This window comes from Eulemur rufifrons, chromosome 30 (assembly GCF_041146395.1).
Source record: "Eulemur rufifrons isolate Redbay chromosome 30, OSU_ERuf_1, whole genome shotgun sequence".
NCBI lineage: Eukaryota > Metazoa > Chordata > Mammalia > Primates > Lemuridae > Eulemur > Eulemur rufifrons.
This window is the reverse complement of record NC_091012.1, coordinates 111,692,232-111,719,808: the sequence shown is the minus strand read 5'-3', so window position 1 is coordinate 111,719,808 and position 27,577 is coordinate 111,692,232. Positions and strand designations below refer to the sequence as shown.

The 27,577-nt window shown below is 37.9% G+C and overlaps 1 protein-coding gene across 1 annotated transcript in view; it reads left to right on the top strand.

Annotated features, from left to right (window-relative positions):
- The window catches only part of OTC (ornithine transcarbamylase), a 61,861-nt gene that overhangs the window by 18,034 nt on the left and 16,250 nt on the right, over nt 1–27,577 (top strand). Inside the window, exons 4-6 of the mRNA XM_069464452.1 lie at nt 7,558–7,645; nt 24,195–24,348; nt 26,223–26,345. Of these exons, the coding sequence (XP_069320553.1) occupies nt 7,558–7,645; nt 24,195–24,348; nt 26,223–26,345 (365 nt within the window). The remainder of the gene's footprint in view (nt 1–7,557; nt 7,646–24,194; nt 24,349–26,222; nt 26,346–27,577) is intronic.

Sequence of the window (27,577 nt, the reverse complement as noted above, 5' to 3'; positions counted from 1 at the left end):
AGAGCAAAATAAGATTTACTTTTATTTTCCCAAACAGAAATTAAGAAATTAACACAAGAAACCCTTTGTTCAATAATAGCTGATATGAAAGCATAAATGAAATAGGTAAAAGCCAGCTTCTCTGGATGAAGGGTGGAGAGTGGAGACCCATCCCTCTGTCCTCTTTTCCTCAGCAATGGCAGCTCCTAGTGGCTTCTCAGAACCTCTGACACCTCCTGAAGCACGTGTTGCCATCCTGGCCTGATAAAACTGGCAAATGCTAGACCTGTGCTTTTGGACTGGGGTCTGAGGCTTCTTTTTGATCAGTGACAAAATTTGCAAAGGCAATTTTTTCTCAAAGGCAATATCCGCCCACTTTTTCTCTTTCACGAACTGCTCAAGTCTTTGGCTCTTACTTGTAAACACTTTTTGTGACCCCTCTTCCTACTTCTATCTCATAAGTTCAGGCTCTCTGTGAATCTTCTTTATAGCATAAAGAGGGAAATGGAAGGGCAACAGACTAATTCTGAGTTGCTACAGCAAAATGACTTCTAGTCAAAGAAAGAGTGTGTCTTGGATCAGACCTGTCAGGAGATCTTAAACTTTGTTTGGACTCTTCCTCCATAGTCCTCAACCCTCAATAGTACTCATTTCTGTGCTAGGCACAGAGTAGATGCACAATAAATACTTTCTTCATGAAGGTGCAGTATTCATATTTGTTTAGTTGACTTTGCCTATTTATAAATGAATCATTAAATTCCATTAGCTCACTTCACAGACAGTAGTAATTTCTTTCTGTTAACAAAATGAGGGGTATTTGCAAGTGAGAAGAATGAGTCCTTTCTCCAGAGTCCAAATCCCTCTTTCATTCACTCAACAATTATTTATTGAGCACTTACTATTTTCCAGCCTTTATTCTAGGTGCTCAGGAGTGATACATCCGTAAACAAAACAGAGGAAATCCCTGTCCTCATGGGGCTTACGTTCTACTGGGTACACAGACAATAAACAATAGACATGATAAATAAATGGATGGTATAGTATATTGGAAAGTGATAAGTGCTCTCAACAAGAAGAAGAATATGCCTAGAACTGAGGAAGAAACATGTGTACCATCTTGGCACTTTGGCTTTTACTCTGAGTGAAATGGGGAATCACTGGAGGGTTTTGAACAAAAGGGGGATTGTGATCTAACTTGCATTTTAAAAGGATCCCTCTGACTGCTTGAGAATAGACTGTGGGAGCTGGGGGTGGAAATGAGGTAAAAGTAGTGAAACCTGTGTCAATAGGTAGCTATCACATATAGAGGCTTGGAGCAGGGTGGTAGCAGTGGAGGGGGTAAGAGGGACAGATGTGTTCTGAAGGGGGAGCCAACAAGATTACCAATGTATTGCATAAGAAAGAGAAGACACAGATGACTTCAAGGTTTCTGCCTGAGTAAATGTGAAAGCTGCAGGTGGAGCAGGTTAGAGAGGGAAGATTGGGAGTTCAGTCTTAGGTGTATTGAGTTTGAGATGTCTATTAGACATACAAGCAAAGGTGTTGAAAGACAGTTGGATATGAATCTGGAGTTTGGGAGTGAGATCTGGCTTAGAGATATTTGGGAGTCACCAGCATACAGATGGTATTTAAGGCCATGTGACTGGTTACAATTGTAAAGAGAAGCAAAGGCTGGCCTTGGGGCACACCAATATTCAGTGGCCAAGGAAAATAGAAGGAACCAGCAATGGAAACTGAGAAGGAGCAACTACTAAGATCAGTGTAAAACTAAGCAAATGTGTCCTGGACACTGTGTGAAAAAAGTTTATCAAGGAGAAAGTGGAGATCAACTTTGTTAAATGCTGCTAAATCAAGAAGAAAGAGGACTGAGAAATGGCCAGTGGATGTAGCAATGTGAAGGTCAATGGTAACCTTGGTGACAGGAGTTTTAGTGCAGTGGTGGTGGGGGGCAAAGCGTTATAGGAATAAGTTTGATGGAAATGAGTAAAGTTGAACTAGAGAGAGAAAGAAAGAACAAAGAGTTTTGCAGCAAAGGGAGCAAAGAATTAAAGGGATACCTGGCAGGGAAAGTAGGGCCAAGAGCAAATTTGTATTTGGTTTTTAGTGAAAAAATGAGAATAGCTCATTCAAGATGTAGGTAATGTAAGGGCGAAAGGGAAGAATTTCTAGAGCAATGTGCTTGAGTAGTCAAGAGGGGATGGCTGGTAGTGCATGAGTGGAGGCCTTACATGGGGCATGGAAAGTTCACCTGTGCTTAACAGGAAGCAAAGCACAGTATATCAGCACAGATGCTGGCAAGTAGGGAAATATGGTGGTGGAGGCTGGACGTTCTCTGATTGCTGCAATTTTTTCAGTGAGGTAGGAAACAAGGTCAACAGCTGAGTGCTGGCTCTACTTTCAATATATATCAAAAATTCAACTACTTTCTCAGCACTTCAGCTGCTACCACCTGGTCCATGCCATCAATTCTCATCCAGATTTTTGGAACAGTCTCCTGACTCATCTCCCTGCTTCTGCCCCACTACAGATGTCCTATTAAAACATAAGTGCAATCATGTCACTCCTCTGCTCCAACCCTCCAATGGTTTCCCATCTTGCTCTGACAAAAGTCAAAGTTGCTGTCTTCTCCCCACCTTCCTTCTGCAGCCTCACCTCCTACTACTCCCCTCCTCACACACTCTGCACCTTCCACACCAACATTCTTGCTGTCTTTTGAACCCACCAGTCATAACCCTTACGTAGGACCTTTGCACATGCTCTTCCCACCATCTTGTATGTTCTCCATGGCTCACTCATCCATCTTCTTCAGGTCTTTACTCAACTGTCCCACAATCATTGTGGCTTCCTTGACCATGCTACTTAAAATGACGACTCCTATCCTTTACTTACCTTATTCCCCCTCCCTGCTCTACATTTCTTGTAGCACTTATCGGCATCAAACATACAATATATTTAATTTACTTATTCAGTTTATAATCTGTCTCTCCCCACTAGAATGTAAGTTTCATGTAGGCAGGGACTTGTATCTTTTTTTTTTTTTTTTTTTTTTACAGTGCTTTCCTCACTGCCTAGAACAGCACCAGGCACATATTTTTAGAATGAATGAATACATTTCAGAACCATGCAGTGAGGCCAGGAACTGTTGTGGTCACTCCACAAAAATGAGGTGTGCTGTCCACCTAAAATTTCATTCGATTGTTAACAGTGAGAATACCATACATGCAACAAAAAAGTATGAAAAGTTTTATTACTCACATAATGCGGCTTTCTGGAGAGAGTAAGGCTGTTTCCCAAGCTGGTCCAAAAATAGCCTGAGAATCAGGGAAATGATAGTGGGTTGAGGGTTTATTGTGGTTTGGGGATGGGGCTGAGGTGAGCATTCCCTTGAACAGGCTGGGGCTTGTGTGAGTTGAATCTCCTGCTAGTGCCAAAGGAGGGAGCACTTGCACTTTCTAGCTGGTTCAGATGTAGGGCAGGAGGGGAAGGGGGAGAGGTGGGTTTGACAGCTGTCAGCAGTCAAAAATCAAAAATGGAGTCAGACTCTTCCTTATAGGACCCGTAGCAAGTAGGAATGTTTGGGTGTTGCATATTCTCTGATTCTACCTGGGACCTAGCATTTCAGATCTGTAAGGGACGTTATGACTCTAGGCAAACTGTTTTATTTTCCAGATGAAGAAGACTGGGTCCTGTTCCACTACGTTGCTCTGTCTCTATAGATCACAATGCGAATTGGCTCTGGGGCTGGCTCCCCTATGGCAAGGCCTAGGGCTATAGAGACTTCAAAACAATCTTGCACAATTTGTAAGATTCCAAGTCCCACAACTTCAGCTGCCATCTATAAAATTCTTATAATGATATCTACTGTGTACTTTGCCAGAGTGAGGAATTCAATGGAAGAATGTTTGTAAGTTGCCAGCACATGATCATGCTCTGTGAATAGTTATTGCTAGGGTCAGAATGTGGTGGCCTCTAGTTAAAAACTGGCCAAGTGCAATGGCTCATGCCAGTAATCCCAGCACATTTAGAGGCCGGTGTGGGAGGATTGCTTGAGGCCAGGAGTTTGAGCCAGCCTGGGCAACATAGCGAGACTCTTGTCTCTACAAAAAAAATTGAAAAAATTAGCCAGGCATGGTGGTGCACATCTGTAGTCCCAGCTACTTGGGAGGGTGAGACAGGAGGACTGCTTAAGCCCAGGAGTTCAAGATTGCATCAATCTATGATCATGCCACTGCACTCCAGCCTGGATGACAGAGCAAGACCCTGTCTCTTTAAAAAAAAATAAATTGGTCTGGGCATATTTAAGGGAACACTTTTAAGTATAAAATAGGAAGACTATAATTATGTCATTTTATATAGTAACAGAAATGAGGACTATTGCTTTGTTTAGGTTTGTTTGATTTTTACTTTTTTTAGGAAAGTTTCAAATAAACAGAAAAGTAGAAAGATCTTTGATTTATCTATTTATTTTTTTGTTGAAGTATTTGAAAGTAAATTAAAGCTATAATGACATTTGATCCCAAAATACATCAGTTTGCATCTTCTAAAAATATAAGGATTTTTCCCTATATGGTTACTATGTCATTATCACATCCAACAAAAACAGTGATTCCTTAATATCATTTAATAACAGTCCATATACAAATTGTGTTAAGGCTTCAGTGGGGTGTTTCATGAGATCTTGAGTCAAATTCCCCTTTCAAGAGTCCAAAACTCCTCACACCCCAATCCATCATGTAATTAATGATTTCCTTCTTCATGGGAAACAAATGAGAGTAGCAAATTGTGACTTGTATATTTCCCAAAAGATAAATCAGGCACATTACAATAAACAGGAGAAAAGTAATGTTTGCAAAATGCCTTGGACAAGTCTCTGTCTTGTAATGATGTTTATTTGCTTTTAATTATGTATTGAAGAATGCCCATTGAACCTGTCTCAAATGAGGTAGCAAAGTTCTCATTGGATGTCGCCATCTCCCCTGATTTTGGCCTATAGTATGTGATAAAAGGCCTCTGCTTGTGCCCAGAGTGGCTTGCTGCAGACTCCTCTGTGTGTTATCCTCCCCAGACCAATGGAACATGCTGTGAGGGCAGGGCAGGAGCCATTCTTATCTGCTTAGGTATTTGCAGTAACCTCACATTGCATGGAGGGTTGACAAGTGGCGAGAGTTAACATATGAGTGGTGCTTAGCTTTGTCTTGGTTGAAGGATAAAGAAAACAGTAGGGTAACCCTTTGAGTTTGTAGACTCTTGGTGACTCAAAACCACCATATCAATACTTACTTTATTTTCAATTTCTTAAAAATTAAGATATAATTTTTATACCTTATATAGATCGTAACTGTAAAGTTCAACCAGTGTTAACAAATACGTATACCCATGTAACCCACAAATTTATCAAGAGGGAAAACTTTTCCATTACCCCAGAAAATCCTCCAGTGCTCCTTCCCAGTCAGTCACCCTCTAGAGAAGCAAGCACTATTTTAATTTCTGCCACTCTAGTTTTGCCTAAGCTAGAACTGTATATAAATGGAAGTATACAGTATCTACTATTTTGTGTCTGGCTTCTTTCATTCAGCATAATGTTGTCAGATTCATCCATGTTGTGTGCATTATTAGTTCATTCCTTTTTATTACTGAGTAGTATCCATTGTAATCCATGATATCCCATACTCACACTACAGTGTATTTTTTCATTCTCCTGGATGGACATCTTTATAATTTTAAAGGATCAAAAACAGACATATACAACTAAGAATCACTAAATATTTAAGAAAAGTAACACCCTGAAAAGGACACATCAAATAAACTCAAAAGTAAACACCTGAGTAAAGAGAGTTAATAGGGCACACTAAGCCTTTTAAAATGTCATAAATAATATCTTTACAGGGACAAGAGAAGACATTATAGTCACAAAATCAGAAGACTTTGACATTTAAAAAAATGACTTAAGGATCTTATAACATAAACATAAACTTTAAATCATCAAGATAGATAGATAAATAAGATATAAATTGTCAGTAGAATAATTAGATAACTAAAGACCCAATTAGAAAGTGGCAGTATTAAAAATTATTAAGAAATTCTTTCATCATATAAAGCAGAAGAAAGAGAGTAAAGAGATGTGGAAAATAGCTCCATAAACTCCAAAATAATTATGGTAGATGTTGCAGAAGTTGCAGAATAGAAGGACAAAAAAAATTAAGAAGTGGAAATATCAAAAGAATAGTAGAAGAGGCTGGGCGCGGTGGCTCACGCCTGTAATCCTAGCACTCTGGGAGGCCGAGGTGGGCGGATCGTTTGAGCTCAGGAGTTCGAGACCAGCCTGAGCAAGAGTGAGACCCCACCTCTACTAAAAATAGAAAGAAATTATATGGACAGCTAAAAATATATATAGAAAAAATTAGCCGGGCATGGTGGCGCATGCCTGTAGTCCCAGCTACTCGGGAGGCTGAGACAGGAGGATCGCTTGAGCTCAGGAGTTTGAGGTTGCTGTGAGCTAGGCTGACGCCACGGCACTCACTCTAGCCTGGGCAACAGAGTGAGACTCTGTCTCAAAAAAAAAAAAAAAAGAATAGTAGAAGAAAATTCCCTCCTGAGACACATAGGTTTGGATTGATAGTGCCCACTAAAGGCTGGGTAAATGAAGAAAAGACCCATACTAGATACATCATAGAAAGATTTTGTATATCAAAGACAGAGAAAAATCATAAAAGTTTTCAGTGAACAGTGAAAACAAAACAAACTGATGCTACCTACAAAGATATGAGAATAAGGATTTCATACTGAGGGAAATTATACCTCTTCCAAAGAACTACATTTTTCCCCTTTTAGTAAAAGTTATGAAATCTATCATATTTCCCTTTTTGCCATGGATGACAGGAAGCTATGATGCTTGTGCACCAGAGCCACATTAACTAATATGCTAGAATATTTGAATTCTATTTTATTTCTTGTTCCTAGTTGTCACTTTGTCTATTTAACTTTTTGTATTTCTCTTTAAATTTTTAATTATAGTAAAATACATATAAAATGTATCATCTTAACTGTTTTTAAGTGCAAGTTTAGTAGTGTTAAATACATTCACATTGTTGTGCAACCAGTCTTCAGAACTCTTTTCATCTTGTAAAATTGGAACTCTATACCCATTAAAAAAAAAAAGTTCCCATTTCCACTCCCCCACCTCCTGCAATGAACATGCTACTTTCTGTCTCTGTGATTCTGATTATTCTAGGTACCTCATATAAGTGAAATCATTAAATAAAAGTAATTATATTTTTTTAAAAAAACAGACATAGCCCCCCAAAGGGAACAATGCTTCATTAATGCCAGATCCTGAACAAGGGGGTAAAAAAATAGGCTCTTATTTAGGACTTGAAGGAGAGTTAAGTTCTTGTGCACAAAATTTCATCTACTTCTCTCAATTCCTCGTTTTGCTTTGCCTGGGAATTCCCTATCAGAGAGGTTGGAGAGCTTTAAAGATTTTCATTTTTCAGTTGAGATTGTGCCAATTCTTCATAATTTTGTTTCCTACTTTAGTTCTTTTTCTCAAAATACTTTTTTTTCTTTTTTTTATTGTAGGCTTTGCACTTCTGGGAGGACACCCTTGTTTTCTTACCACACAAGATATTCATTTGGGTGTGAATGAAAGTCTTACAGACACAGCCCGGTTTGTAAATGTTCTTCTCTCCAAAGCTTATTTGAAAATCTGATGGACAAATTTCAAAAAGAAAACATGCTTCTCTTTAAATAATGGTTTTCCTTCTCATTGTTCTTTATACTGTTATTTATTTTCCGTCTTTTCCTGATGTTCTGAATGCCTCTGTCTCATCCTCTGGCCACTTTCCGTGGATTAAGATAATTTTTTTCTCCACAATTTTTTGAAGAGACTTCTGATTATAAAATTTCAAACTTAGAAAAACTTAGAAATCATCAAGTATGACTCTTGGATTTAACAGTTGAGGAAATGGAGGTCCAGGAAAACTGACATGTTTGATGACTCATAACTGGTTAGTATCAGAGTAGGTAATAATATCAATAACTAACATTTATTGAGCATTCATTATGTGCCAGGCATTGTTCTAACTCATTTAATCTTTGTAACAACCTAAATATGTTGGCATAAAGAGGTGAAACAACTTAATTAGAGACATACAAGCTACTATAACAACACAAAATCTCAAATGTCAATGTTTTAACATAGTACAAATGCTCCTGTTTGGTAAGAGGGAAGGACAGATTATTAAGTTATGTGGTCATTCAAGGACTCTGGCTGAGAATGGCTCTGCCGTCTTCAACATACAGCCTCCAAGGCCACCCTGGGTGGATCTCCTAGATCCAAGCAGGACCTAGGAGAAGAGAGCCTAGAGAAGGCATACTTGCTTCAAAGCCACCTTAGCAAGAAAATGGCACAATCACTTCCACTTACATTCCATTGGCATATTAGTAGCTCACCTCTATTTAGATGAAAGGCGAAGTGGGGAAGGGCTCTTACCCACTATATTATAGTGAAAGGCTCCTCACAGGCCTCCTGACTCCCCGTGCAGTGCTCTCACCACTATATCATGTCTGGCAGAGAGATCCAGAACAAATGTCTTTGTTAAAAGTTTTACCCTCAATAGAGAAGACTAATGATTTTTTTTTCCTGAAAATGATATGCCGTAAAGTAATTCCTTACAGACACCATCTGCTTTTTATGGCAACCACCCTAGTATATACTAAAGAATTCACCTCATTTGACTTGCTGAAGAGATTTCAAATAACTCATCTTTAAACCTTTTAGTTATGTTATTTCAGATAGGACAATGACAGTATTAAGAAATGGGATTATCCCCTGGATGCTAGGAACAAAAAAAATAAATGAACATAAATGAGTTTTTCTTTCAAATATGCTGCCACTGACTGGGATTATATTTGCCTAATAATTATGCTTCCAAAAAAATTAAATATGCTTTATTCAAAAGAAAATATTACAATGTAGTCAAGGGATGAAGCCAGAGACACATGGAAAAGAGAAGTTTCAGGGGGGAACCTCCGTAGAGGACCAGGTGAATGAGGGTGAATGAATCATGTGTGAATTAGTCGTTGGAAAAAGGTTCAGTTGGAGTAACAGCTGAGCATTCAAAACAGAGATGAGCAGTGCAGATTGGCAGCCAGAAAGAGGTTAGGGCCCAGAAATCAGTGGAGTGGGCAGGACCCCAAAAGCAAGAGACAAACAGCCAAGCATGGGTTGAAAGATGAAGATAAGTATAAATGTGCTCTTTTCTGGGCTTGCTTTACCCACAGTTCCCACTGCAAGTGCTTAGTTAAAGGAGCTCTACATAGATCCTAAGAAAAATAGTCTGCTCACAAGTTCCAACATGACTGGGACTTTTTGAGTCCATATAATTAGTCCTATTGCTACATGGATATATGGATCCCTAAAATTGGGTCCATATAATTCTTTCTGATTGTTTCATCTTATCCAAAAGATGGAATGAAAATAATAGCTACTCCTTAAAGGAGTATGGTCTACTATGAACCTCTTGTATTATCTCTAAATCTTTGTAAAAATCATGCAAAATAAGTATTATTGGCCCAGGTTTATAGAAGAGGAAAGCATGGCTCAAAGACGTTAATGGAGCTAAGAAACTGACTAAGTCAGGATTTAAATCATGCTGTCTTTTTTTAAAAGGCCTTGTTGTTCCAACTACCCACCTAATGCTGCTTCTATTCAGCCCATGAAAGGGGCAGTGAAATAAGTTATGGAAAGCATTGGCTTCCCTGTCAGGAGGTCCCCAAGATCACCCTGAGGTTTGATGATTCACTAGGAAGACTCACAGGACTCAGCATATAGTCATACTCATGGCTATGATTTATTACAGTGAAAGGATACCAAGCACAATCAACAAAGGGAAAGGCAGAAGTAGAAAAGTGAAGGGAGTTTCTGCCTTGTAGAGAAGGTGAAAGATTAGGTATTGGACATATTACATTAAAGGTTGGACCTCCAAGTGCAAATGTTTGCAAGCCATTGGAGTAAATACCCTGGGTGAAGTTGTGAGCTGGAGAAATAGAAGCTCAGTGGTAAAAAAAAAAAAAAAAAAAAAAAAAAAAAAAAATGAGCTCCACAGATTCATTGTGGGAGAATTGCACAAGGCTGTACCTTAAGGGCAGGTGCAATTAAGAAGGGGCAGGAGGAAATCCTCAGGGTATGAGGAAAATAAAGATAGTACAATATCAGAAGAGGCTGGGATGGGAGATGGGGGATGTCAGAAAATGGGGGTAGCTGATGCAGAAATCTGACTTTTCTTCTATGCACCTCATTACTGCTTAATCTGCCAAAATATCTGACAAACAAGATATGCTGAGACTCAGAAACTCAATAAATCTAAATTGAAGAAGACAAGAGAAATCCACTGCCTTCCACAGAAGAAATTGAACAGGAGAAGCAAGGAAGTGAATCTTAATGACATCTCCCCTGCTAATATGCACAGGATAGTAATTGCCTCCTTTGCTTTTGGTAGAACTTTTTAAGATGCAGAGGAATTGGATGACGTTTGCTCCTTTTGCCTTTTGTAGAAGTTTAACTATTTAAGATGCAAAAGGGTTGGATGATGTTTAAATGCAGCGCTGGCCCTTTCAAATCAAGAGAATAGTGCACACCTGGCACTGATTGATGGTGTTGCTTCTCCATCTGCCTGCCTGGCTTCTTTGGGGGCCTGGTCGAATAAAAAGTGCCTGCGTGTTGGTGAAGGAAAATTTTAGGGGGTATACAGTGAATGTAGCAACAGAAATGAAAAATAAGAAGGCAAACTGGGCCAGTCTCTTGAAAGCTGTTAAGTACAGTTTCCAAAGTGTCACTTATTGGTTTCAATGATTTAATTATTCATTTATCCAAAAATAGTTATTGAATGCCTAGTTTTTCTTCCAGACATTGTTTTAGCACTGAGAATAAAATGTTGATCAAGTCAAACAAGATTCCTGTTGGAGTGGAAATTACATTCTGGGGCTAGGAGGCTTTTACTAAACAAATAAAGCATGAATAGAAGAGTAGATTGAAATAAGTGCTACAACAAAGCTAAAGCAGGGTAATTTGTTGGTGGGGTGGGGACTGCCTTAGATTGGGTGGTCAAGGAAGGCCTCTCTGAAGAGGTGACAGTTGAGAACTCAATGAAAAGACAGAGCCAAGCATGCAAAGCTGTGGGAAAAGCATCACAGACAGAAAGAACTGCTGGTGCAAAAGCCTAAGGCAGCAATGAGATGGATGTGTACAGGAACAGAAGGAAAGCCAGCAATATTCTAAAATCTGCAAATAAATATTTTAAATCTGAAGTTTTAAAAAGTGCCCTTACAGGTTGGTCCTTGGTCTCACCCACCAAAGGAAGGAAAAATAAAATCAGATCAGGGAATAAAAAACCTAAATAAACATTCAAAATAAAACTTACTGTACAGCAGATCTCTAGAACTTACTGGTTCATCTTCCATAGCTGAAACTTTATACCTGCTGAACAGTAACTCCCATTTCCTCCTCCCCCTAGCCCCTGGCAACCACCATTCTCCTCCTTCCTTTTATGAATGTGACGATTTCAGATAACTCATATAAGTGGAATCATGCAGTATTTGTCCTTCTGTGACTGACATATTTCACTTAGCATAATGTTCTCCAGGTTCATACATGTTGTGGCATGTGCCAGGATTTCCTTCTTTTTAAGGCTAAATGATATTCCGTTGTGTATATAGCACATTTTATTTATCCATTCATCTGCTAATGGACATTTAGGTTGTTTCCACATCTTGGCTATTGTGAATAATGCTGCAAGGAACATGAAAAGTGCAAGTATCTCTTCTAGATCCTGATTTCAATTATGTTGGATAAATACCCAGAAGTATGATTGCTGAATCATATGGTAATTCTACGTTTAATTTTTTTGAGGAACTTCCACACTGTTTTTCATAGTAGCTGCACCATTTTACATTCCCACTAATGATGTACAAGGGTTCCAGTTTCTCCACATTTTCACCAATACTTATTTTCAGTCTTTTTGAAAATAGCCATCCTAACAGGTGTGAGGTGCTATCTCATTATGGTTTTCATCTGCATTTCACTGATAATAAGTGATGTTAAGCACATTTTCATATACCCTTTGGCCATTTGTATGACTTTTTGCAGAAATGGCTATTCAAATCTTTTGCCCACTTTTTAATCTTTTTTGTTTGTTTGTTTGTTTGTTTGTTTTTGCTGTTGAGTTGTAAGAGTTCCTCATATATTTTGGACATTCACTCCTGATCAAATATAAGGTTTGCAAATATTTTCTCCCATTCTGTAGGTTGCCTTTTCACGCTGTTTTTTCTTTTGCTGTGTAGAAGCTTTTTAGATCTCATGTAAGTATTCTTACCATAATAAAATCTTCTAGAGTTAAGCAACATTTTTAAAACTAGATCATAATAAACAAGTAGTACAATGATGTTACAATTAAAGAGATAAAAATATATTGCTCTTTTCTTCCTTGATTACAATAATAAGCCTTGTTCACTATAGAAAATATTGTGGATGAATTCTCAGCTGAGTCTGAGTTGGTTATTCTAGAATCTGAAGGTGAGTGAAGGAGAACACTGAAGTTAGCTGTCCACTGATATTTTGGAGGAGCTGATGTGTTTGGGGTCCCCAACACCAGGCCAGGTTCAATAATCCGGTAGGAGAACTCAAAGGGCTCAATATACAGTTATAATCATGGCTAAGATTTATTACAACAAAAGAACACAAAGCAAAATCAGCAAAGAGAAAAGGCACACGGAGTGAAGTCTAGTGGAAGCCAGGCACAAGCTTCCAAGAGTCCTCTTCCAGTGGAGTCACACAGGATGCACTCAATTCCCCCAGCAAACCAGTTCCCAAGGCTTTTATTGGGGACTGGTCACAGAGCACCTTCTGCCTAGCGTGAACCCGAAATTCCAGACTCCCAGAAGGAAAGCAGGTGTTCAACATCAATCACGGTGCATATACAAAGAGTTTAGGCACAGGAGCCACCTTTATCAGTTCTGAGAATGGCAGAAACCCGCCTAAAGTCCAAGTTCCCAGACGTCAGCCAAGGGTCAACCTCATAAGCAGAGCTTTGAAGGATAGCCAGCTCAGGGCTGCTATATTAACTCTTTTCTGCACAATGGGGCTCCATCACTCATCTGGATCTTTCTAAATTTCCTTTACCTGAGATGTACTCTAACTGGTAAGGGAATATATCCTATAGCCATGGGAAGACAGCCTTAAGATTTGAGTTTTTTTTTTTTTTTTTTTTTTTGGTTCATTGTGGATCCCTGAAGGCCCTGGCTTTCATCAGATAGAATCAAGCCGATTTCTTACGTCTTTCTTTTGAGAACTCTCTCTTAGCAACTCTTTCCCACCCCCTAACATAGCAGAAAACACAAAACATACACATATACATTTAGTTAAATTTGCTTCAGATTTGAAGGTATTATCAGATTTTGTCATTTATTTTCCCGGTGCTCTACTGGGGTTAAAAGCTGGATATTCTATTTTTTTTTTCTTTGCTCTAGGCTTGTAGATGTGACACCAAACTTGACACCTTACCGTGACTCAGATCACTGATTCTTTGGAAGTTTAAAATCAAATGAAACTTAGCAACGGCATATTACCAATCCAGTTTCAAGGCTTTCAGTTTCTTCTGTAATGACAGCTGTTCATGCCTAATGCTCTGAGTGCACTATTGAAAGGTACATAATAGCTTCACAGTCATTTTCCCTTTAAAACAGAACTTAGTAATGCAGCTTCAGGAACTATGTGTATGAAAGGCTCAGTATAAAACCAAATAATGTAACGTTGTTCTACTCTAATTACTTTCCCCATAGATGTAATTTACTTATGGTAGTGATTGTTAAAGTGTGTCTAGCTAATGTAAAACTAGTAGAAAGGAAAACCAGCATAAGCCACTGTATTTGTTTCCTAGGGCTGCTACAACAAAATGGCACAAACTTGGTGGCTTAAAACAACAGAAATTTATTCTCTCCCAGTTCTGGGAGCTAGAAGTCCAAAATCAATGTGTTGGCAGGACCACAATTCCCTTTCTGGTGGCTCTTGGCAATCCTTGGCATTCATTGGGTTAAAGTTGTGTCACCCCAAACTCCACCTCCATCTTCACCTGGACTTCTTCTCTGTGTGCCTCTATGTATCCTATCCTTTTTTTATAAGGACACCTGTCATTGAATTTAGGACCTACCCTACTCCAGTATGACTTCATCTTAAATAATTACATCTGCAAAGATCCTACTTCCAAACAAGGTCACATTCTGAGTTTCTGGGTGAAACATGAATTTTGGGGGGATACCACTCAACCCACTATAACTATGTATACACACGCACCTGTGGCAACATAGAAGGGTTTCCAGTCATTGTTATTCTGATACCTAAAATGATGGAAGTTATAGAGGGATTTATGGATGAGACATAGTCCTCAAGAGAAGTGAACCATTGTCATATTGAAAGGAATATTTTTAAAAGCTGGAATACTGTTATTAAGGTATTTATGCCAATGATGTTAAGATCAAAAAATGTAAATTCTTATGCTTGTTGGTAAAATGCTTTAAAATACTGATAACTAATGGGAGATATATACCTAATTAGGTACTAATATGCTGGCACCTAATGGGAAATATGATATTAATATAACTCCATGAATCTTTACACCAAGAAACTAGCAGGCACAACAATTGTATATCCTTGTTTAATGATGACAAAAGCCAATCTATCACAGCATGAATGATGATATCTTCTTTTTTAAAAAGTGTTCTGTAGTGCCAAGGGCAGGGGCTTCGAGGCAGAGTCAGGCTTCAGTTCAATTCACAGCTCTATCATATATTGGCCCTTATAGTTTGGGCCAGATGCTTCTGAGTCTCAGGTTCCTTAGTTGCAAAATGGAGATACTAATACTTATCTCAATGTGCTATATGAGGATAAATGAGATCATACTTGTAAAAGGCAAGCATACAGAAGAAGTTCAAGTAATGTTGGTTGAATCAACTTACGATCTGACCCAATCTCAGGGCAAGCTCTGACTCAATTTGGCCCTCTCTGTGGTTTCCTGAACACCTTATACTGACTCAACACTGAATTTCCAATAGTAAATTTTGAGGAGGTAATTCTGAATGCCCCACCAATTTTTCTCTGAGATCTCCAAACTTGGAACCTAACATGTAAGCCAAAACAATCTGGCCATTATAGAATCCTTCATTAGTAAATTGAATATGGAAATTTCATTCAACATTTCTGGCTTCTTCCAACACCAGCCCATTTGAGAAGAGCCTATCTATGTTTGCTGAAGGTATTAATATTATCTTATTATCTTTTTTCCTCATCATTCTTATAGCTGATATAACTAAAATGATAATCTGGGTAAAGACGCCGAAGGGTTAGAATATTCTCTTTCCTAGAGGGAAACTCAGTCAGAGAGTTTATCCCTTGATCAATTTACACTGGGGATAAAGCTTATGTCTCCTCTAGGGCTTTGGCCTGCTTTGACAAAAAGAAAAATAAGACGCATTCATTTAAAAAAAATGATTACAAGATTCTCGATGGTGTCATTATGCACCACCGAAATTCCCTCCCACTATTTCCCAGTCAGCTGTTCAACTGAAGCTGGATAGCAAACTGGAGTTTAGAAGGTATGCAGTTTCATTCAAGCAAGGCAATATGGAAACAAAAGGGAGAATGAATGGAAGGACCCTATGAGAATGCAGCTTCTGTTTGCCTTTGGCTTTTGTGACACATTCAACCATGTTGCAATATTTTAAAAACAACTCAACTCCTTCTAAGAGCATCAGGATTGCTGTGTGATTGTCCATCTCATCAACATCCACCTTTTCTTTTAAGATCTGTCCCAGCACCCTACTTGTGGCTTTTTTTTTTTTTTTTTTTTGTATTTTGTTCACCTAATCACACAAAAATCTGCACCAGGTTTTTCTAGGGTAGTGGAGGACTTTGCTTATTGTGTTTTTTGTTTTGTTTTGCTTTGTTTTGTTTTAGCCTTCAGGGTGTTTTAGTTAATTTCTAAATAAGTTTCAATTTTATACCAAAGGAAAAAATATCAAAGAATTACAGAAACTAAGGGTTGGAAAGGATTTATTTATATCAACCATCCTTTTCACGTCTCCTCCACATCACTCCTTCAGAATGGTCATTGAGCCCTGCCTGAAGATAGCCAGTATTAGGGCACTCTTTACACACTGAGGTAGCTTGTTCTATTTTTATGTAGTCTGACTGTTCTGACCACGAGTTTATACAATCTGAGAGTTCTCTTTTAAATTGAGTTAGAATTGGTCTTGCTATAACTCTTCTCAATGTTCTTCTGGGTGTTTTTAGTATCTTTATAAACGTGTTGGATTTTAATACATTTGATGGTTTCAATTCATTGCAATGATTATTCTTATCGATGCTCAAATTGTCCCATATTTAGCCAATGTGATCTGTGTTCCAGTTGGGTCAGTTTGACCTAATTCCACCAGTCTTTGATAACTGCCTTGCTTTTTGGTATGACAAGATGTTCCAGGCTCATCTTGTACATTTCTTTACCAAGGCCAAGAATTAGCCATTGCTCTAAGAAACCTTAGTTCATTTTCAATTACTTTCAAAATCACCTTTTCTTTTTGTTGGGGAATGATATTTTTTTCTGATCATTACAGTATTATTCTTGATAGAAAATACTGAAAGACATCAAAAATATAGATAGAGCCACTGATACCACCATCATCCAGAAATAATTGATGTTAACATTTTGTCTCCTGAACCATCTTTTCATTTAAAATCCCAAGCCATGCTTCTCCTTTTTCTAAAAAGTAGGAAAAGAAATGATGGTGGAAAGTAGACCCACATTTTAAACATTTAGGTAAAATAAATTGAATGAATATTTTAACTTGTTAATCATTTTTGAAAAATCCTAATATTGGCTATTAAACATCCAGGACAAACTGGAATATGTGGGAAACTTTAAATTTGGGTAATTTGGATTTTGCAAAAGCTTTTTCACTATCATTGTTGGCAGATGCCTAAGATTGTCTGCAAAGCTACAGAAATGCACTTGAAGGCGAGCAGAACTCTATATATTTAATGGAAGTGAAAAGAGGCTGAAATGAAAAGTCAGAACCAGAAAGTACTTTTAACTTACCAACCTTTCATTTGTAGCATGTATAATAGAGTTTTTACAATGTTTAAAGCTAGGGGTTTGAATTGATGGAGAGCTATATAAAGCCCAGATTGCTGCTAATGTGCCTGTAGTCCAGCTCTAGTTATAGGGTTGACATTGTCTCCAGTGAAAGGTTTGTTTTTTATTTTTTAAAGATTTTTAGTAGCCTGGAACAATAAGAATAAGAATGATGATTTCTCTATGATTTATAGCAACTTTAAGCATGAAGTAGAAACCTATGCTATTGACAAAATAATATGAACGAATTGTCTAATTAAGTGGGGGAACAATATCTTTGTTCCTCTAAGTGGAACAATGTGAAAACAACCTGGGAGCTGCCTCCCCTCGCCCCCGTATCATTGGATTCCTCTTCACCTGCAGCTTCTGTGGCTGATGGAGGACTAAAGTGGCATTGTCTGTCAAGCTTTGTCATGCTCCCTTTTGCCCACAGATGCTTTAATGTCCAAGGGGCTTTTTTACCTACAGGAATATTCCCTACTCTTTGTCGTTTGTTTATAATCCAATCTATTAACTTTATGAATTTATGAAACATTTAGTATTCTTTTAAACAAAATAACAAACATTCCTCCAAATCACTGGTTCTCAAAGCATGGTCACCAAACCAGCAGCATAAGCAGCCCTTGGGGGAGCTTTTAAGAAATGCAAATTCTCGGGCCTCAAACCGACCTACTGAATCAAAAATATAGATGACTGTGGTTTTTTTTTTTCACTATCTATTTTTTAATCATGTTTCTGCTCAAAAAGTGCTCATGGAGTACAGCAATTGATATAGCATATGCAGAAGATTGAAACTGGATCCCCACCTCTCACCTCTCACAAAAATCAACTCATGGTAAATAACAGACTTAAACCTAAGGCACGAAACCTTAAGAATTCTAGGAAAAAATGTTGAGAAAACTCTTATAGACTGACTGTGTTTTAATAAGTCCTCCTGGTGATTCTGATGCATGTTCAAGTTTTCATTGCTTTAAACATTCACACACTACATATACAGCCAATAAATCAAATGCATATTAAATGAACAAGTCTCCTCAACTGTTTAAACATTGATTGAAAACTTAATCAAATGCCTTTAAACATTTAACTTAATCACATGCCTAGCATTTCAAATTTCCCTTCTCTAAGCATTTTACAAAAGAAAAAAATGAACAAAACTATCACATTGATTACAGAGCTGATTAATATTTTGACAACAAAACTGGCCACAATGCTATTAATATCATAGATTTAATTTTATATTTTATTCTTAAACATTCTTTTTTTGAGACAGGGTCTTGCTCTGTCACCCAGGCAGCTGGAGTACAGTGACACAATCCTAACTCACTGCAGCCTCGAACTCCTGAGCTCAAGTGATCCTCCTGCCTCAGCCTCCCAAGTAGCGGGGACTACAGGTGCACACCAGCATGCCTGGCTAATTTTTTTTATAATGATTTTGTAGAGACAAGGTCTCACCATGTTGCTTAGACTGGTCTAAAACTCCTGGCCTCAAATGATCCTCCTGCCTTGGCCTCCCAAAGTGCTAGGATTACAGTCGCCACTGTGAAACCTCATTTCGTTTTTACTCTTTCATGGTCCTGGAATTTAAACTTTTATACATTGCTGGCTTGTTGAGAATTCTACAAGAGACTGTTTTTACACCTCCTCAGGGTTTACAAGACTAGAAAGAAAAAAAAATCATCTCAGGAAGCCAAGGATGCAGGTTAAGTGGATTGTTGACCACTTGAATTTTGGTTGGTTAGTGGGAATTGGTGGCTACATTCAAGATGAATTAAATTCAAGCTGCTGGCCACTAGGCTGAATATCTTTTTATTACATAATTTTCACTTTCTTTCATGGGATCTATATTGGTTTCCTATTGCTGCTTTAGAAAATTACCACAAGCTTAGTGGTTTAAAACAATAGAAATGTATTATCTTACAGTTCTGGAGGTCAAAAGACTAAAATGGGCACATAGGGCTGTGTTCCTTCTGGAGATTTCAGTGGAGATTCCTTATCTTTTACATCTTCCTCAAACTGTCTATATCCTTGGGCTCATGGCCCCTTCCACTATCTTCAAACCCAGTATCGTAGCATCTTCTCTCATTTCTGATCTCTTGCCTCTGTCTTATAAAGGCTCTTGTGATTATATTGGGCCCACCTCAAGATAATCTCTCCATCTCAAAATCTTTAATGTAATCATATCTGCAAAATTCCTTTTGCCAAATAAGCTAACATATTCATAGGTTTTGGGGATTGGCATATGGATATTTTGGGGGGCCATTTTCTGTCTACCACAGGATCCTTATTGCTGTCTTTCATGTAGATTCTGATTTTGTAAAAAATTTAGAGGATGAGGTGTTTTAGTGTTATTTGTTTTTAACCTCTGGCAGTACATTACCCATTGTAATATTTTTATAATATATTAACCTAGCCTGGTTTCATTATTTAAAAACATGTACCTTTCTTATTGGCATTGTGTTGTAATTAGTTAAATCATCAAAATATGTCATGCCCAGAGAAACAGAAAAGTGAGTTTGAAAATACAGATTTCTTTTTCAGGACAGTTAATCAAGTCACTATTTTGGAATAAATGGTTATATCATCTTTCTAATTGGAAATTGTGTGTGCAACTGGTGCTGTCCTCCTTTTCTTCTTCACTCATATATAAGACCACAAATGTTGATGGGGTCTGTCAGCACAGTTTCTACTGTTTCTAGGACTATTTGGCTTAGAAATTATGTTAATTCCTTGTGGTTTATGCAAATAAAATAATTATATATATATATATATACACACACACACACACTACATGAACAGAAGTGTACTTAACAAAAAACCACAAAATATCTATCTGTATCTATAGTTGTATATAAATACTTTCCTATTTATTTGTTTATGGTAATATCTACCATCTTTGATATTACCGTTAGGTATTATACATTTTCTTTATATTAACTCTTTTCTCATAAGTATCATGGCCTTTTACAAGCACAATTTATTTCATTTAATGATTTTTATTACTATAAATAATCATGACTTGATAAACTAGAGAGCTCCTTTAAGTTGACTCTTTTTCCTTTTAGAAGTATCCCTGCCATTTTAAAAATCACTCTTGCTTCCTGGCATCAACAGAATGTTATAGACCTATTCTGATTTTGTCCTGCCCAAGGACATGGAATTCACTATCCTCTGATGGTTTCTGGTTCCCCTTTTTGTTTGTTTGTTTGTATAGAACAATATTAGAGACAAAAATCTGGACACTAGGGATGTTTACAAGTGTCAAGGGCAGGGGGAGAAACTACAGCTACTGCTGCTGCCATGGGACTGTTCTTGGTAGTAACCGAGGTGAAAGGAAAATACTTTTTTCATAAGCATATGAAATCTTATTCTTTCCAGTATAACATATCATGGTGCTAGCCCTTACTTTTCTTATTGCATGATATTTCAGCAATTACTAAGACTTTCCTCTTCTACATTGACCCATTGTGCCACCCAGCAGCACAGTAGCCCCCTGTCCTCCTGCCTTCGATCTCTCTCTCTCTGTCTCTCTCTATCTCTGCCCTAGGACAATGGTTCTCAGTGTAATCTTAATATTGGATTAACTTGGAAAGCTTTAAAAGCATTGATGTGGATCCCACCATCGTAGCTTCTGATTCAACCTTCCAAAGAGCAGAATATGGCATCGGGGTTTTGTAAAGCTCCACAGGTGGTACTAATGTGCAGCCAAGGTAAAGAACCTCTATTCTAGAAAGTGTTGGGCAACCTCAATAAAGCCAACCAGCCACCCTCCCATGAAATTATCTCATACAGTTTCCAGTGATACCAACTTGGCATTATAAACAGAACAAATAAAAGCATGCTTGTCTTTTGGCTGCTTTGCTTCAAGATTTTGGGGATGAGGACTTGTTAAAGAGTGGGAGACACAATGCCTTTTATCAAGCTTCTCAAAAGACTCCTGTAGAGGGCATTGACTTCTCCAAGTGCTCCCCTAGCATTTCTATCTTTCAACCTCATCTTCCTCACTCTTTCCTAATCTTACTGTAATTAGTTCAATGTTTTAGAAGGCCTTGATATCTTCATCTTTGAGGTTAAGATAATGTTTACATGTGATAGGCGCTAAATCTAGCAAAAACTCAGCAACACATTATACAGTTAATGAAAACCGTAAGAGGTTGGTAGCCCATGGTGCTAGCTGCCTAAAATGATTTGAAAAGCTGAAATAGAAGTCAAATCTGCTTTTCTGACTATGAGATTTCAGGAGGTCAACTGCGATGTTAATCCAGATTTTTATTCTATCTATACCCACTTTAGGAAGTGATTTATGTTTAAAGAAGTCTGAAGTATGACCTCTAGGGTCAAATACCCCTCTGCTTCTCTTTCTCTCTCTCAGTTTCTCTCTCTCTCTCTCTCTCTCTCTCTCTGTTTTCAGTATCTTAAAATTAACCAATTCTTCTAAAATAGGGAATTGATAGTTGATTATAATTGTAGATCTTATGATCTTATAAATCTACCTCCATCTCAGTTACTTTCCCATGATAGAGTTAGAAGCCTGCATTCTTATAGTATGAAACATTAGTTTGTACTGGAAAGAGTATTTGCAATAAAGTTTTGAAGAAAGAGGGAACAGATTTAAAATTCTTCCAACATAGCAGTCTATGCTTCAAGACAGTGGTTTCTGAACTTTGGAAGGTTATATGAATCATTTGAGGAACTTGGTAGCAATACAAAGGCCTAGGGCCTACTCTATTTCCAGAGCCTGGGCCTCTGTGTAGTTTCTTAGTTCTTCACTTAGTCTGGAAACCATTACCGTAGGATATCAGATAGGTCAAGTAGCTGTTTACTCTAAGGAGAGTGGCATTAATGGAAGGTAATTAGTTGTTCTTTTCTTTGAGGATTTAAGATGCCTTTTTCTTTTAATTGAACTAGAAAGCACTCCCTGCTAAGGATATTATGGACAAAGTCCTCTGTTTTTGTGAGTTGCCATCTCAGAAGCTTTGCCTACTCTTGACTTTTTTTGTCTGATCTGTGATTCTAATAAAATAATGGATGGTATTTTCAAAAATATGGTGGCCTCAATGCCCTCTTTATTTGCAGTCTCAAACTTTAATATGCAAACGAAATCACCTGTAGACCTTTTAAAATGCAGACTCTGCTTCAGTAAATCTGAATGGGGCCTGAGATTCTGAAGTTCTAATAAGCTTCCAGGTGATCATGATGTTGTTGACCTGAGGACCAAGGTACTAGCTTTGGTTTTCAACCTTGGTTGCCCACTGGAATCTCCTAAGAAATTTTTTAAAAATACTGATCCCTAGATTCCAGCCCTACAGATTCTGATTTTTCTGACTTGATTGATAGAGAGTATTGCCTAGGCATCAATAATTTAAAAAACTCTCCAAGTGACTTTCATGTGCAGCAAAATTTGAAAACTCCTTGTCTTAATTCACCACCAGAAGTCAACTGACATCACCTGTTTTTAAAGAGAAACTGTAAATAGCTCTTCTATTCATATCTTTCATGCTATAATATACAATGTGCTTAGATAGTTAAAAGCAGTGGTTTACAAATTTTGATCCTTCCCACTAACCTTGCCATGAAGAAGTTTTCATCAAAAGAGGTGAAATAAGAAAAATAAGAATAATATAGTGAATTTCATAAAGCTCAATTAATTCATTACAAATATTATTCTTTGAAATTCTGTCCTTCATACTTTTTTTGGTGTTAAAAAATGTCCTTTTTATTAATGAAGGCTATGATATATTATACCTGCTTATTTGCTTGTTTCTCATGCCCTTAATTGGCTAAACAGAGTTGGGAATCTTCTGTTGATCTTCATATGTTTTAGGAAATTTTGCTGATTCATGAAAGCTGAAAATCCAAGAACCATGGTTATAAGAAATTCATGAAAATTTGAAAAAAAATCTGAAAGTCGAGAAAATATTATTATAGGAATATGGTTTTCAATCTTTGAGCCTCTAATTCCAGGAGGCAATGAGTAGAGGTGGGTAGGGAGAGCCTTAGATGGCAGCACAGCTCTGAGAAAGTGTGGACCAGGCTGATTGGGAGCCCAGAGTGCAGACTGCCCATCAGAGAAGGTTCCCTGTCCAGCAGGAATGGCCCAGCTCTAGTCCCCTACTCCCCACCTTACTCTGTCATTGGGTTGAGAACAGCCTGGGGAGAGGGTGGCCTTAGCAGGAATGCTGCAGAGGGTCCTGAAGTACCAAAGGCACTTCTCCCAGCAGGTTCTCTCTGCAAAGTGATCTGTCTGTGTACTTCTATGGCCGCTACCCTGGCACTTTCAATTTTGTAGTGAAAATGTATATTTTTCTGCAGGATAATGTGAAAGAAAATTAGCCCCATGACAGGTCATTAATATTTTTCTGTGTATCTTATTATTGGTCTCATCCCTTTTAACTTAACCAACTGCCATTTATCAATTATAATGCATCATCATGTCTGCTGGGTTCATAGTTGATTTCTTATCTTTATAAAAATCTGGCCGGGCGCGGTGGCTCACGCCTGTAATCCTAGCACTCTGGGAGGCCGAGGTGGGCGGATCGTTTGAGCTCAGGAGTTCGAGACCAGCCTGAGCAAGAGCGAGACCCCACCTCTACTAAAAATAGAAAGAAATTATATGGACAGCTAAAAATACATATAGAAAAAATTAGCCGGGCATGGTGGCGCATGCCTGTAGTCCCAGCTACTCGGGAGGCTGAGACAGGAGGATCGCTTGAGCTCAGGAGTTTGAGGTTGCTGTGAGCTAGGCTGACGCCACGGCACTCACTCTATCCTGGGCAACAGAGTGAGATTCTGTCTCAAAAAAAAAAAAAAAAAAAAATCTAACATCACTGGTCACTGGCTAAGACATGGGAGGTACAACATCTGCCTTATGTGATACAACATGTATAATATTAGCTTTTAAATCTGTCATGTTGATAGGTAGTCGTTAGTAAAAATTCTATGATTAGCATTTCTTCTTGCTGTTTAGGATCTTGTATTAAACAAGGAGTTATTGAGCATAATTAACTTAGATTATCTTTTCTTGATTTGCCACAGTGTATTGTCTAGCATGACAGATGCTGTACTGGCTCGCGTGTATAAACAATCAGATCTGGACATCCTGGCTAAAGAAGCTTCCATTCCAATTGTCAATGGGCTGTCAGATTTGTACCACCCTATCCAGATCCTGGCTGATTACCTCACGCTCCAGGTTGGTTTATTTCTTTGCCTTACAAAAGAGCAAAATCAGCAAATAATTCCTGACTAGCTTTAAATGGAATCATTTACTTAAATTATGATATTGGTATTTTATTTTCAAATATCATCTTAACAAAGAATTATAGCTTATGTGTGCATTCTACACATCTGGGGAAAACAGGGCATTGTTAAAAACATACTATAAGATCCTTCTGCTTTCAACTCTGTTCTCAAAACCTTTTAGCACCTCTCTCACCTTCTGTTCTATTAATCACTTTTCTTTTTGGTGCCATATTTAACACAATGTATGAATAGGAACACGGGGACATACAGAATGGATAACCCTTATGTGATCCTACAAACATCAGAGTCTGTGATTTGGGAGTGAAGACTAGTGGAGTGTGCTTTAAATATTCAAAACAGTCAATTACTAAACCACTTTGGAAGAGGGGGCCACTTTCTACCATTTTAAGAAACTGAGAATGTGCAAAATATATAGATTGAGGCTCATATTTAGCCAACTGAGTACCCCCAATTTAGGAACTTGAATAACTTTGAGAGATTCATCTCGTTTGGTTTGCCACCACCAATCTACATGGTATTGCCACTTGAAATCCTAATAGCCATGATTACTGTGTCTGTGGATGATTCTGAGGAGACAAAGCAAATTGGATAGGCCCATCTTCCTCCCCATTTGAATAAGCTACCCATGTTTAAATGTGAGGTTAAGCTCAAAATGAAGCTCTTCGGAGATGTGGATAAGATACATGCAGAGAAGATGACACAATGATATCAGATACCAAGTGGCTGTCTGCAGGTGTGGCTTTACATATACACCAGATAATTTAATGCTTCCTCCTGGGGCTTTATCATTACTAGATTATGAATTCATTGAGGGACAAAGAGCTGTCTGATTCATCATAGTGTCCATACATGACCTCATGCAATGCCTTCATATGGGAGATACTAAAAGTAGGAGCTGAATGAACAAATAGCAGCTTCTTGAGAGCATGGAATCTAAATCAGATGGACCTGGAATTAAATCCTAGCTTAGTCACCTACTAGTTCCATGATCTCCAAATGGCTTAGCCTTTCTCTTTTTTTATCTATATAAATATATATGAAACACACAGACACCGCAAGAAAACTAAAACAAACACCTATGTACCCACATTACACAGTTTGATCAAATCTTAACCTGAGGGAGTAATTACTTTAGAATGTAACGTTTTTAAATAAAACATTTCAGATAGAGTTGAAGCGCCACCATGTAACTCTGCCTGACCCCATTTCCTCACACTCCACAAAGAAGTTATTATCCTGATGTTCGTGTTTATAATTCCAAGCCATGTGTTTATACTTTAACTGCGCACATCTATATCCATAAACAACCGACAGCATTATTGGGCATGTTTTTCAACTTTATATAAATGGGAACATGCTCAGAACCACCATGCTACACTGTTACATTGTATTGCCCTTTTCTTATACCAAAAGATGTAAGCTCCATAAAAGCAGTGATTTTTGTCTCCTTTGTTCATTGTTTTATCTCCAGGGCCAAGGACAGTGTCTGGACATTGATGGTGCTCATTTGCTGAATAAATGAATACAACTAAGGTTCATATTTGAAATATATGAAAATCTTAGTCTCTGTATGAGTTCATATGATGTCTCGGTTTAAGATATTAGGACATTTTGCTATTTTTTGTGATTGTACATTTATGTTATTGAATTGTTCTGTATAATGCAAAAAAATAGTAGTTTATTCATTCCAACAAGGCACTAAAATTGAGATGAAGACTATTTCCTTTATTTTTGACACTACTAATTATTGCAAATAAGCAGATTTCCTCCCAGATTTAATCTCCTTCATCCCTTGCCTTTTAGGAACACTATGGCTCTCTGAAAGGTCTTACCCTCAGCTGGATAGGGGATGGGAACAACATCCTGCACTCCATCATGATGAGTGCAGCGAAATTTGGTATGCACCTTCAGGCGGCTACTCCAAAGGTAGGGAAACTTTCTGCCTTGAAATTAACCCCCTCTAAATCATCTCCAGATGCAATTACCCACGGAAAACAAAGCTCTCTTCCACTCAGGGAGAGCACAGGTTAGGCCACAAAATTTAGGTTATGTTACCAGCCCTACTATTAAGTAGCTATCTGGCCTCTTAAGAGCCCGATTTTCCATCTCTACAATAAGAGGTAGTCTTGTCTGATGCTTTTCATTCTGCAAGTCTGTGTTAAAAGCATGTCTGAATCATCATCCCTTTGAATGCCCTGATACCGGCCATTATGATGACTGGCATCTTGTGCATTACCACCACAAAGGCTAAAGAAAGCAATGAAATCCAGACAGCATAGAATTCCCACTGCATGGGAACAATGCTGTCATTTTTCTAACACTGCAATTTAGTAGAAAAATGTCAAACTGATATGAAGGTCACAGTGATGGCATCTATACCAGCGTAATGTTTCAAAACTCAAGTTCAGGGGCCCTTTGGCCTTTAAAATCTGAGTCCCACATGGCTATGAGGATGACCCCTGCATAGTGCCTACCTTGTTGCTAATCTCTCACAGAACGTATGGGAAGGCATGATTCCTTTCACAGGCCCAATGTAACCCTTTTGATGCACAAAAAACTGGTAATAGATGTTGCCTCTGAGGAGGGTAACTGGGAGGTTCAAGGATAGAGGTAGGAGGGAAACTTCATTTTCACTGTACAATCATGTGTCACTTAACAATGGGGATATGTTCCAAGCAATCATGTGAACATCATAGAGTGTACTTACAAAAACCTAGATAGTATATACTTATTTGCTTATGTATATATATATATATATATATATGTATATATTTTTATATGGAAAACCAAATATCCAAGCACCGTTATTGAATATCAATCATTTCTGCTACTTTATCTGCAATGCCAATATCAAGTGCCATAGATCAGGTTTCTATACATGCTCCATTATAATTTTATGGGACCACCATTGTATACGTGGTCTGTCATTGACTGAAATGTTGTTATGTGTAGAATTATTTTTTCTAGATCTGTAAAGAATGATGGTGGTACTTTGATAGGGATTGCATTAACTCTATAGATCACTTTAGGTAGTATGGGCATTTTAACAATGTTGATTCTACCAATCCATGAGCAACATAGATTTTTCCATCTGTTTACATCTTCTACAATTTCTTTTCTTAGTGTTTCATAGTTCTCTCTGTATATATCTCTTACCT